The sequence below is a fragment of the Mollisia scopiformis genome (genome assembly GCF_001500285.1).
Source record: "Mollisia scopiformis unplaced genomic scaffold LY89scaffold_3, whole genome shotgun sequence".
Taxonomy (NCBI): Eukaryota; Fungi; Ascomycota; class Leotiomycetes; order Helotiales; family Mollisiaceae; genus Mollisia; species Mollisia scopiformis.
In genome coordinates this window covers 338865-350791 of record NW_017263583.1, presented here as the reverse complement: position 1 = coordinate 350791, position 11927 = coordinate 338865, and the positions used below count along the sequence as shown (strand labels likewise).

Below are 11927 nucleotides of genomic sequence, written 5' to 3'. Positions count from 1 at the left end.
AGGAGAAAATGTATTGAGAGGGAGGAACTAGAGCAATTTATCAAATGAAGTAGAGGAAGTTATTGAGTACAAGAAACAAATAGCCTGTGTTGACATGAGGATTCTCGCTTAGATACTGTAGAAAAAGGAGTAAGAGAATCACTCACTGCCTCGCATCGGCCGCAGCGTCACATAAATGAAAAGGGCGCATGTTGGAACAGAATCACAAGCACGATGATGATTTGATTTTAGGACTTTGCAATGTGATTCAAGTATTTTGTGCGCCTAAAATACAGATTTACGTGAATGCCAGAACCATCCCAAGAGCGAAATCAAACGGACGGTTTTGCAGAAATTTAAATGCAGCGCATCTGAGGGGGATCTTCCAATTCCTTTACTTGAACATTCCTCCGATTCTGTCCCTGGTATCTCGGCTCGACTCCCGCACTCCGTAACCTCGTACCTCATCTACGATGAGCTGCGGGTGGTACGCTTCTCAGTCGTCTTGGCGGCATCAACTCCTGAAGCAACAGCCTCAGAAACCTTCTCCTTGGCGTCCACAGCGGCGGCCTTGGCCTTGTCGGCAGCCTTCTTGACAGCCGGGGGAGGGGTGGAACCAGACATGGAGACAACACCGACGATGATGGCAAGAAGAGTAACAGCGACAGCGGCAAGACCACCAGCAGCCTCAGGAACGAACTTGATGGCTTGGATAGGGTCGTTCTGGGCGATGGTGAAGAAAAGGTCGAGCTTCTCGCGGATGTAGTGGACTGGGTCATCCAGGAAGACGAGGTCTGAAGGAGACTTTGGTGCCGGCTTGTCCTCAACCTTGGGCTTAGACTCAATCTCAAGAAGTTGCTCGATGGGGTGCTTCTCCTTGAAGGTCTCCTCAGCAAACTTCTCAGCGTCCTCAACAGAGTGACCAATGTAGATGTTGTCGAAGAGGATATCGTTTTGCATGGTCCAGATTTCGAAACCAATAGCTCCCATAGGTTCGAGGTTGGCGGGGTGCTTGTCCTCGTAGAAGTCGGGGTTCTTGATCTTGCGCTATTGTATTGTTAGTAATTGATTGCTTAGATAGATAATTCTGACCACTTACAGGAGCCCAGACACCCTTGTAGGCTGGGTTGTCTATGTATGGTGCGGTCCACTTGCCCTTGTAGGCATCGTTCTTCTTCATTGGCTTTGTCCATGGTCCACATCCAGAAACATCGTCACACTTGGGGTTGGAAACAGTTCTGCAAAGATGATTAGCACCATGGCAGATTCAATAGAATGTTATACTTACGGTGCGACCCAGTCTCCATCCTCCTCGTCATCCCAGTCCTCTGGCTTTTGGGCCTCTGGATCGGGAACGGTGAGAGGCTCGTCCTCGAGCCAATCCTCGGGCTTGGTGGCCTCCTCGTCGACAATCTCGAATGGAGCGTCCTCATCCCAGTCCTCTGGCTTCTTGGCCTCTGGGTCGGGGATTCTGGACTCGTCAACCCAGGTATCTGGCTTGCTGTCCTTTGGATCATCAATCTCCTTGGGTGGGTTGAATGCGGGTTGGAAGTCCTCAAGAAGGTTGGCCTCCTTGACTTGCTCACCATTCAACTTAATGATGGCGGTGTTGTTGGGATGGATGATCAAGGTGTAGAGCTCGGTGGTCTTAACAATTCGGGCAGCTGGGGCAGTGGCGAGATGCTTCTCCTCGTACTCGCCAGTCTTGGGGTTCTTGTGGTTGATGATCAAGTGGACCTTGTTGGTAGAGCCACACTTGTCGGGACCGAACATAACCACGTAGGGAGATGTATTTGAGAACTCTTCTTGGTGAAGAGCCTTGTTATCACGGAGAAGCTTCAAGTAAGCACCACCGCACTCGAGACCGTCTGCGAATTGGTCAGCTTTGAACTTAAGAGACTTGATGTTCATATGGCAACTCACTTTGAAGTTTGACTTCATATTGAACAACAAGAGTCTTGCCCTTGTTGTCAATCTTCTTGGGGAACTTGGCAGAGATGGCATGGTGGGCAGCGGCATTCTTGACCACAAGACCCTTATCACCCTCCATACCCTTGAAGACGGTGGGCTCCTCTACAGCCCATTCTCCAACATATGCCCATTCCTCATCCTCCTTCTCACCTTTGGTGTCCTTCTTGGCGTGAGATGGTTTCCATCGGGCTTCCCAATCGTCTGTGAATTGCTCAACGAAGTCACCCTTAATCTTGGTAGGCTGCAGAAAAGCGAAAATCAGTATTCAATTGCGTGGGACGAGGGGTGTTGCGGCACAGGATAGGGGTGCTTACAGTGAAAGTAGGGAGCTCAACAGAGGTTGAGGTAGAGGTAGAAGAAGTAGCTTCGCTGGCAACGCTGGAGACAGAAGAGCTGGCTTCGCTGAGGACAGATTGAGCATCAGCATTGACAGTTCCTGTCAACAGAGCTGCTGCGGAAAGAGCAGCGGTAGCGGAGAAACGCATGATGGCCACACAAGGACGAGCAGATCCGATCGATCAAGTGAATTGAAGGAGGGCTAGAGTCGTCGACGTGAAGAGGACGTCGTCAAGTAATTGTTGCTTCCAGAGCTCGTGTGGGATGAAGAGGAAGAAAACCGAAAGACGATAAAGTGGGAGGCTGAAGGTGTTAATAAAGTTCCGTGGTGGTTAGAATCGACACGGTGGCCTTAAAAGAAATCCGGGGCGGAGACAAGGGTTCGGCTAGCTTGTTGGCTTGGAGTTGACCAATTCAGATGCTTAGGCGCAGACGGAGCAGGACGCAGATTGATGGCTTCGGTTTTAGCTGGGTGGCTTTGGTACGAAGTACTGTATGTACTGCAGGACTTACTTACCCGCTGGAAAAGCATGGAAGGGGGTAAGGTACGGCAGCAGCACAGAATTGCCGTGGGATGAGGAGGCAGAGAGGTGCATTGCCAGAGGGAAATGACAGCGTGTCACGATGGAGCAATGCCTTCATCTATATCAATATCCGTTACTCGACTTTATGCTACAGCTCTGCATCTACATATATGGATCCCATACAATTGTTCCTATCTCTGTTGCGAGGGAGGAGAGACCGCATCATCAGGACACCTTTGACGTTGATCACTTTTCTCTCGGTCCCAAACTGGCAGCTTGAGCAACGTCAATTTAGGGGCTAGACTACATGACCAATCGTTGAGCTCCATTTGCTCCGCACTTTCCTGGTGATGACTTCTTGACTGTCTAGCCCGAATGGGCTCTTTGCGGCGGGGCAGGGCAAAACCAGAGCCTGTCGTTGACCGGTCTCTTTTGTCTGGAAAGGACTCAACTATCACTTAAGATTCACAGCAAATACTAGAATGGTGGCACAAAATGAGGTTGCTGAGTGCCCGTCCGGAGCTCAAACAATCAGAAGCAGGTACCTGACTGCACACGTGTGGCGTTGAGAAGCCGAGAGCTCTTTTTTTTCTTACCCCACCCTGTGCTGTTCCATTTGATATGCCGCAGTTGCGGATTGCGAGCTCGCCTTAAATCTTTTTGCGCGACGTGAGAGCAGTCCTTTCCTGCCTTCTAGCGATTCTGATGAGATCTTTGTGATACACGTCTGCAGCATGGCAAGCACTACAGATTCTGCGCAGGCCACTGAAAACAACGATCATTTGATCAAATCCACCGACAGCAAACACCCCGCCAACCTGATTCCTGCGCTCTGCAGAAAGTTCTGGGGATTGGGATGGGTTTCGGGCACAGGAGGAGGGGCAAGCATTCGGGAGAAGTAAGACACTTCTTGGAGATTGTTATGGCATTGCTGATCACTTTTCAGTGATTTGGTCTACTTAGCACCATCTGGTGTGTCGAAAGAGCTTATGGAGCCCGAGAACATCTACGTCCTATCCATGTCGAAGCAAGAAGACCCAAAGAAGCGAGTTTACCTACGCTCTCCACTGAACCTCAAGCCGTCGCAATGCACGCCTTTGTTCATGGCAGCTTTCACAAGACGCAATGCCTCCTGCTGCATACACACTCACTCGCAATGGGCCGTCCTCATTACTCTCCTTCTCGAAAATCAACCTTCGAGCAACAGGGTCTTTGAAATCAACAATATTGAACAAATCAAGGGCTTTGGCAAGGGATTTCAAAAGCAGGGTAATCTAGGATATCACGATACGCTGCGCATACCAGTCATTGAGAATACACCACATGAAGAGGATCTAGCTGAGTATCTGGAAGAAGCTATGGACAAATATCCAGATACCTACGCTGTTCTTGTGAGACGGCATGGCGTCTATGTCTGGGGTGATACTGTCGATAAAGCCAAGGCACAGGCCGAGAGTCTGGATTACCTCTTTCAATTAGCTGTCGAGATGCATAAATTGGGTCTGCCATGGGTGAGTAGCATTGCTCAAATTGGGCCTTCTTGATCTACAAGACCGCTGGTTTTCAATCAAGATCAAATTCAATACCAGCTTGCGACTCCGAGGAGTTAGAGTTTTGCAACTGGAAGAATAAATTTCAACAGCCGAAGAAGATGTCTTATCAACAAGACATGTGAGGTTAGTGTTGAGTTCTGGAGGTGCATCAAAAGACAAAGGCGTAATTGCTAAGCTTTCTCAGAATAATACAATTCCAAACCGTTATTGCAGAAAGTTTTGCTTCAGTTTATATCCCTGTGTGATTTTCTCTCCAATCACTTCGGTTTTCTTACTCAGTAAGGTTCTCGTTGGGCTTGTCAATCTGATTACTATTGGATAAGATTTTGTCTCCCTAGTCAAGCACGTCTACGGACATTTACATATTTTCAGCTTTACATATTAACGATATACTTTTTTTGCAGTAAATCCCGGCAGTCCATACCATATTGATATCCAAATTTACGCGCAACCCATCTCTGTGGAATAGAGATTTTTGAACTCGAGATGGCAGAATTCGACCTCAATTATCAGCTGGTCAGTCAGGTTATTTCTATCTCTTTAGATTCTTTCTTTTTCATGTACCTACCTAGGTACTCATGGACAAGATTTGACAGCTGAAAGTTGCATTAAAAAAGTATAATATTTGGATTGAATTGGGACATTGTGTTGACTTTAGTCTTCATGCATTTTGAGTGCCCATTCTTCTCTTTCGCAGATAAGCAACGACCCCCATTAAGTAACGAACCGCAAGACTTCGACAAATATGTCTTGTATAAGGGTATGTCAAAAGAAACAAAAGGCAGAAATCCCGGTCGACAGTACAGTACATCACCATCACTTAATCCTTCCATTCCTGCCTCTTCCCAATCCACTTCATAACATACACCAATCCAAGTAAGACGGGCACTTCGATAAGTGGCCCTACAGTCGCCGCCAACGCTTGATCACTATCCGCGCCAAAAGTAGCAACCGCCACCGCAATCGCCAACTCGAAATTATTGCTCGCAGCAGTAAAGCTTTGGGTAGCAGAAACCTTATATCCGAACCCAAGTCTATAAGTAACAAGCAACGTCGCAAAGAAAATAATGGCAAAGTAAACAACAAGAGGAGCAGCGACCCGAACCACAGACACGATCTGATGCACGACTTGCCTGCCTTGAGAAGCGAACAGGATCAAGATCGTGAAGAGCAGGCCGATGAGCGACCATGGGGCTAGGTACTTTAGGAAGGTATTGTCGTACCATTTCGCGGAACAGAGTTTTCGGAGTGTGAAGCGGGTTAGAATTGCAGCGCCGAGTGGGATGCCAAGGAATACTGCAACGGACTTGGCGACTGTGGCATATGAGATGTCGAGTGTGCCTTCAGCGTGGGAGATGACTTTGATGAATAGGAGGGCGAGGGGAGCGAAGAGGACCATTTGGAGGAGGGAGTTGATGGCGACGAGGATAGCGCAGTATTCACTGTCACCTCCTGCGAGTCCGGTCCAGATCAGGACCTGAGCGGTTGTTAGCTGGTTATGGAGAACGAGGGAGTAAAGGAAGTACCATTGCGATGCAGCGAGCAAGGCCAACGAGGACCAAGCCTTCGCGGAGTGCTCCTTTGTCTGGCAGGAATGCCCACGCAAGACCAAGCTTTGAGAAGTTAGTAAGTCTTAATGTCCAAGGATAATCGACTTACCATGACCAATGGGGCAATTATCCAGTTCACAAAGATACTGAACCCAATCTGAATCCAGATATCCTTCTTCCTAAGAACCAAATGCAAAGTCTCGTACTTGACTTTACACAAGATAGGATACATCATGACCAGTAACCCCACAGCTTTTGATCCATCCTATCAGCCATTTCCTTCCCACCTACCCAACAGAGAAAGAACAAGAGCAAACATACCAATCGGAACCGAAACCCCGACAAACTTCCCCTTCTGCAACGCGGGCCCGGTATTCGTGACAAAATTCCCCAAGATAATACCCACAGCCATAGAAAGGAAGATCCAAAGCGCCAAAAATCGATCCAGCCATCCTAAACTTTTGAACGCGGATGTTTTCGAAGCATCGAGGGCTTCGGGAGGAGTAACGGGGCTTTGCTTCTCGATGTCTGTTGGTGAAGAAAAGGAGGAAGGAGGAGCATCTTTCACTAGATCTTCTGAGGGGAGGACTTTCATTCTTGAGGCGAGTTTTGTGGTGCCAAGGAAACGAATAATATCTTTTTTTAGAGAAATAGAAACAATTTAATGACCGAATGAGAAACTTGATGTATGGAATATGAAGGTGGAAGTAACAGGGAGGAAGAAATATACCTACAGCTCAGGAATCCAAAGTTATATAAGGGTCCAAGATCTGGGGAACGGTAATCGCCTCGAGACTTGAAGGTCACCGCAAAATTGTGGACAGGGGTCGTTTCGGCCAATCATGTCGGGTCGGTGACATCTCTCGCTAGTTTGTCGCTTGAATAGTGGGGATTGGAGGTATGGATTTTGGATTTTTGAGATGTTCTGGGAGACACGACACACTTCTTTTTGATTACGGTATATGAGAGAGAGAGGATTTATAATGATGGAGTGGTAGATTGTGTCATCGGATGCTGCTGGTTGGCTGTAGTATAATATTTTATTCTCAGACACTGACGGTTCTCTACCTAGGCAAGTGAGCTTGGTCACGTTCACTCATGTTTTAGAGGACATTGATGAGTCGTTTCTCTCTTTCCTATTCTCTCAAGCATTGTTCGAGTTTCCACCTGGTGCCAATTCAGCTTGAATTTCCTACCACTCCAGGAGAGAAGCTACCTAGGTAATTATTCCAATGCTCCCACGTGTCGAAAATCAGAAGTGAGCCTTGTGAAGCAGAACACCTCTCATTCTCAACGCCTTGTTTATGCGATGTACAATAAGCCAAAGGAATTCTCCGAAACATGCAAAATATCTCCATGTCCAAAACCAAATCAATTATTCGGCGCTCCATCCGCCACACTCCCATACGGCAGAGCGTCATAATCACCGTTACAAGCATAATCATACTGGGCCAACGCTGTGCTGCTTTCTTGTACTTTCAAGAAGGTGTCAAGCTCGCACCATCCATCCAATCTATCTACCCCACATTTCGGGAAACTAAATCCTAATGGAAGGGTCCTTTGGTTGAGAATGAAGTGGATGTATGTCGTCTCGTTGCCGTCCAGGTATGTCCTATCAGCTGATAGTGGGTGGGGTGTTTTGATGACTTCCATATCTAAACGAGCACCGAAAGGCTCCATGTGGCTAACTGTGAGGTTGTGAGGACCTGGATAGCTGGTTGCTGGAAGTAGGGTGTTGAACTGCTTGAAACCAAAAGCGGTCAAGATGCTCATGATGTTCGTATCATGACTGAAGTCAAAGTAGAGACTTTGATTCAAGGGGAATGTGACGGTATTGTTGTCGAGCGTAGTGTTGATTTGAGATCCTGAGTACCCAAGAGTGTGGTTCTGGAGTCGGGCAACGATCTCTTGGACATAACCAATTCCTACTGCTCTTCCAGTTGGAGATTGAAAGCTGGATCCACCTGCAAAGTTAAGGTCGAGACTATACTCAAAGCCTTCCCATTCAGAGTAAGTGAAGAGGTCGCAGAATGCGGAGTAGCCGTAAGCAACCGTTTCATAGGGACACATCGTTTGAGCAGCGTAGGTATCTTTGATTGTCCAATCGAATTCTGGTGAGATCATGGATTGGAATCTGGCTGTTGCATTTTGTAGATAACTTTGTACCCAAGCACGTGTTGCATTTACACCACCTTGAGAGCGATGATTGTAGCTGTTAACACAGTTGTCATATCCAGCCAGTGAGTTGTTGAAACCGGCCGATTCAATGATGACTTCGATAGTGGCATTGTTTGTCCATTCGAGGCCAAAGAATCCAGCCATGAAATATTCAGCACTCTATCAGACAATCAGCATTTAACCAGGATGTACTGGTTCAATAACACAGACCTTCAACATCCTATCCTGGGTGGTAGTCCGAACGATAATTTTGCTGTATGGATTGTACAGCTGACCATATTGATAGTAGTGTAAAATACCACTCTCAAATAACTCTTGTCGTCCTCGTGGGACGAGGATCTCCGCACCAAGCTCATACTTCCACTGATTCAGGAAGCTCAAAGGTCCGGTAGCACTGAACTTGCCAGTCAAATTTGCCACCTTGGCACCAAAACTCTGAACATTGGCCCCGGTTGTGGGATACCGAGAGCCATGACGAGAGAGCATCTGAACCTGAGTGATGTTCGCTCCAGGCGGCAAAGGATACTCGCTCACACCAAATCCGGATGGATTAGGAAAATAAGGAGAAAGTTGTCCCATTAGCTGGAAAATACTCTGGTTCTGAGTCGCTCCCACGATAGGTATAGCAGTTTCCAGTGGCTGATTCGGCACAAAAGTTACTGTCGGTGCAAATGATACTGGATTGGTCTGAGCAAGAAAGGGAGCCCGTCCCGTCGCCGTAGGACCAGCCCATAGCTCTGGACTCGTCTGAAAATACTGGGGGACTTTCGTAGAAGCTGCTGCTGAAGCTTCTGTGCCTATTATTTTCGCTGGTTTCGCGGTGGTGAAGGCAGCTAGAAGTAAGAAATTGTCGAACAGCATGCTAAAGGTGCAGAATAGCATGATAGATGATATCGTGGCCAGTATCGCGCTCCTCCATATCCGCGTGCGGTTGGAGCTTTTGCAGCATACAGGAGCGCCATCTCCGGCTATTTGAGGTGCATCCAATCTCTCATACTGGGACTTGCTCTTGCTCGACGTGGGAGCTTTCATCTTCCATACACAAGGGTCTTCGAATGAACCATGCACTGTGTTGAAGCTGGGGCTGGCAATGAGATGATTGTTTCAAGCATGAGCCGGTTGTTGATGGTTGTGGCCGTGATGTGAGAGCTGGGGCCCAGATTCGCGACGTTGACGACACGGCTTCAGGCGAACTGACAGGGGTAGCTAACGAGGCAGGGGTCAATCAGCGACTCATTACCGCCGAACCAAAATCGGTCTGAAATGATCGGATTTTAACGTTCAGTCTAAAACTCCATTGGCGGGAGCTTGACATACTCGGACAAACAGAAAGGATCTTGGATTGTTGATGGTGATGTCAGAGTATATCCGAATACTATCGCCGAAAGACCCCGCACTGAAAGCGTCACAAACGCTGAGACTTTTTACTTGAAGAATATATTCTATATCCATTTCATACTTATTCAAAATAAAACATTTTCAGAAGACACATAAATCTTATCACAGAAACATCATGGCTGACATTCCTGAAAAAATGCTTGCTGCTCAAGTCGTCGAAGTGAGTCTTTAATTCCCCCGGTTGTCATCTTACCGTGTACTCATCAAGAAAAGTTTCATAAGCCGTATAAGATCCAGGAAGTCCCAGTCCCAGGCAAGAATCTAGATGAAAATGACATGCTCGTAAAAGTCGCTGTTGGCTCCCTTTGCCACACGGACGGGATGGTCTTAGAGGGTATCATGGGAACCAAGTTACCCTGCAGTACGTCAAAATTTGCCATTGTTTTGAATTTATCCTAGGAGCCCAGATCTTTCGACCACCTTCGAGACCTCTCTGAGGAGTTGCTCACAGCAAGAAAATGTCAAGAAGATGTCTTCAGGGACGAGCTCCTCGGTTCCCAAAACTCTGTCAAAAGATATATGCTGATTTTTCTACAGTCGGAAGCCACGAAGGCGCCGGTACCGTGGTCAAAGTTGGTTCAGCAATCTCTGAATTCAAAGTGGGAGATAGAATTCTTGTCAATCTAACATACCATCGTTGTCGTACTTGTGCAGATTGTAAAGGGCCAGAACAAGATACCCAGTACTGTGCCAATGTTGGAGGTTATTTGGGCGTCTCGAGAGATGGATCTTTCGCTGAATACGAACTCGTTGATGGACGAGAATGCTGTCGACTGCCTGACAATGTAAGCTTTCAGTCTGCAGCCCCTCTTGCTTGTGCTGGCGCGACCGTCTGGGGTGGACTTGTAAGAGCTGGGCTCAAGTCTGGCGAAAGCATTGCGATAGTGGGAGGAGGAGGAGGACTAGGGCATCTCGGTGTCCAGTTTGCGAAAGCTCTCGGTCTTCGAGTTATTGCAATCGACGCTCGCGATGAAGGTCTTGCTCTTGCAAAAGAATGCGGTGCCGATACCACTGTGGATGCTCGAAAAGGCAAGGAAAAAGTTGTTGAAGAAGTAAAGAAAGTCACAAACGGTAAGCTAGCAGATGCGACTCTGAATGTCAGTGATCACGAATCTGCTGCTGCCACGGGAGCAGCCGTTACTAAGATGCACGGTAAGTCATGATCAACCCGACATTGCTATCCTTCATGGTTACTGACCATCACAGGCATCCTTCTCCAGATTGCACAACCGACCAATGTCAGTGTGCCATTCGAAGAGTTTGTGTTTCGTGACATTAGAGTTCATGGAAGTTTGATATGTTCTCGAGGTGAATGTCAGAAAATGCTTGAAGTCGTGTCCAAGAACAACATCAAGGTCAAGACGAACGCATTCAAAGGCATTAAGGAAGTCCCAAAGGCAGTCGAGCTTGCTCATTCTGGGAAAATGCAAGGAAAACCTGTGATATTGATCGACGAGCGAGCAATTGAAGATGAAAAGAGATCTGGACTGAAGATGATATAGAATGATAGCAGACTGAAACACTCTTGACATTGCAATCACATAGGCAGATAGGCAATAAACTATTGTTCCAATAGAAAAGGTCATACCGCCCAACATATTTATTAGACAAAGATGAAAAAAGATACGAGCATTTATTGGATGAAGAAGTCTGAAGTATCTGCAGCTGCGTTAGTGGCCAAGGCTCTGCGAGATTATGCTCATGGGTACATGTAGTAACAGGTCAATCAGGAAATAAAGGTTTCAGCAGCATTTTGTGCATCTCGAGCCTTTTGCACATGTAACGTCAAACCTCAAGTTCTTGTGGAGACAATAAACACACGCGCCGTCTTTAGCGATGATTTAGATTCTGAAAACGCAAAGTTTTTATGAAAAAATAAGCTGTCGACTTACTGCTTCGGCAACAAGGAGTGGGAAAAAATAAAGACAAGTGGATGATATCCCCAAAAAATTCCAAAAAATTATTATCGCTTTGACCTACGCAGGGATCGAACCTGCAATCTCTTGATTCGTAGTCAAGCGCCTTGCCATTGGGCCAGCAGGCCATGTTGATGCCAGAGTTTTGCTTATTCTAATTTATGTACCAGCCTAAATAGTGCGCCTGGAACAGCGTAGTTTAGCGAGCGGCCGCCCCCCACTCGCCCATGCAACTGATTTTTCTCTCTCATTCAAGGCAACAACCTTAGCATTAAAGTGAAATGAATATTGTTTAATTCTTCGTATTCTAATTCGTCCTCGCTCCCATTTCTATCCTTTAGGGGTGGGGGCAGGGGGTTTGGGCAGTGGTCGGGCCGTATTAGCGTTGTTCCGCAGGATAGGGATCAATTTTCTGAGAAAATGTCATATTTACCTTCCCCGTAATCGTATTCTAAACCTTAAATTTATTACTTCACTTCCCCTTTACTTCCAATATAGTTGGAAACTCAACGGGGGGTCCAA

General features: G+C 47.1%; 5 protein-coding genes and 1 non-coding gene across 6 annotated transcripts; 2 read left to right on the top strand and 4 right to left on the bottom strand.

Moving 5' to 3' along the window:
* Positions 1-8: 8 nt before the first annotated feature.
* On the bottom strand, positions 9-2435 carry LY89DRAFT_762409 (calnexin precursor; the record flags this gene model as incomplete). Its single annotated transcript, XM_018221574.1, has 5 exons — positions 9-1026; positions 1079-1217; positions 1268-1847; positions 1903-2191; positions 2265-2435. 5 exons carry the CDS (start codon positions 2433-2435, stop codon positions 448-450), a joined length of 1758 nt encoding a protein of 585 aa, XP_018076710.1. The 3' UTR covers positions 9-447.
* A 1109-nt stretch (positions 2436-3544) lies between these two features.
* On the top strand, positions 3545-4354 carry LY89DRAFT_575214 (Methylthioribulose-1-phosphate dehydratase; the record flags this gene model as incomplete). Its single annotated transcript, XM_018208782.1, has 2 exons — positions 3545-3708; positions 3757-4354. 2 exons carry the CDS (start codon positions 3545-3547, stop codon positions 4352-4354), a joined length of 762 nt encoding a protein of 253 aa, XP_018076709.1.
* A 689-nt stretch (positions 4355-5043) lies between these two features.
* LY89DRAFT_704106 (arsenical-resistance protein ACR3) lies at positions 5044-6757 on the bottom strand (the record flags this gene model as incomplete). The annotated part of the gene is made up of 5 exons (XM_018217357.1): positions 5044-5840; positions 5890-5976; positions 6023-6165; positions 6235-6405; positions 6721-6757. The coding sequence occupies 5 exons, from the start codon at positions 6755-6757 to the stop codon at positions 5184-5186; spliced, it is 1095 nt and encodes a 364-aa protein (XP_018076708.1). The 3' UTR covers positions 5044-5183.
* Positions 6758-7284: 527 nt separating this feature from the next.
* Positions 7285-8952, bottom strand: LY89DRAFT_575602 (phosphoglycerate mutase-like protein; the record flags this gene model as incomplete). Its single annotated transcript, XM_018208794.1, has 2 exons — positions 7285-8250; positions 8302-8952. The coding sequence occupies 2 exons, from the start codon at positions 8950-8952 to the stop codon at positions 7285-7287; spliced, it is 1617 nt and encodes a 538-aa protein (XP_018076707.1).
* Positions 8953-9383: 431 nt separating this feature from the next.
* On the top strand, positions 9384-11045 carry LY89DRAFT_636274 (GroES-like protein). The gene is made up of 4 exons (XM_018211483.1): positions 9384-9649; positions 9703-9850; positions 10027-10641; positions 10696-11045. Exons 1-4 carry the CDS (start codon positions 9605-9607, stop codon positions 10989-10991), a joined length of 1104 nt encoding a protein of 367 aa, XP_018076706.1. The 5' UTR covers positions 9384-9604; the 3' UTR covers positions 10992-11045.
* A 416-nt stretch (positions 11046-11461) lies between these two features.
* Positions 11462-11533, bottom strand: LY89DRAFT_t11. Its single transcript has one exon. It is a non-coding gene; the product is annotated as a tRNA-Arg (tRNA).
* Positions 11534-11927: the final 394 nt, after the last annotated feature.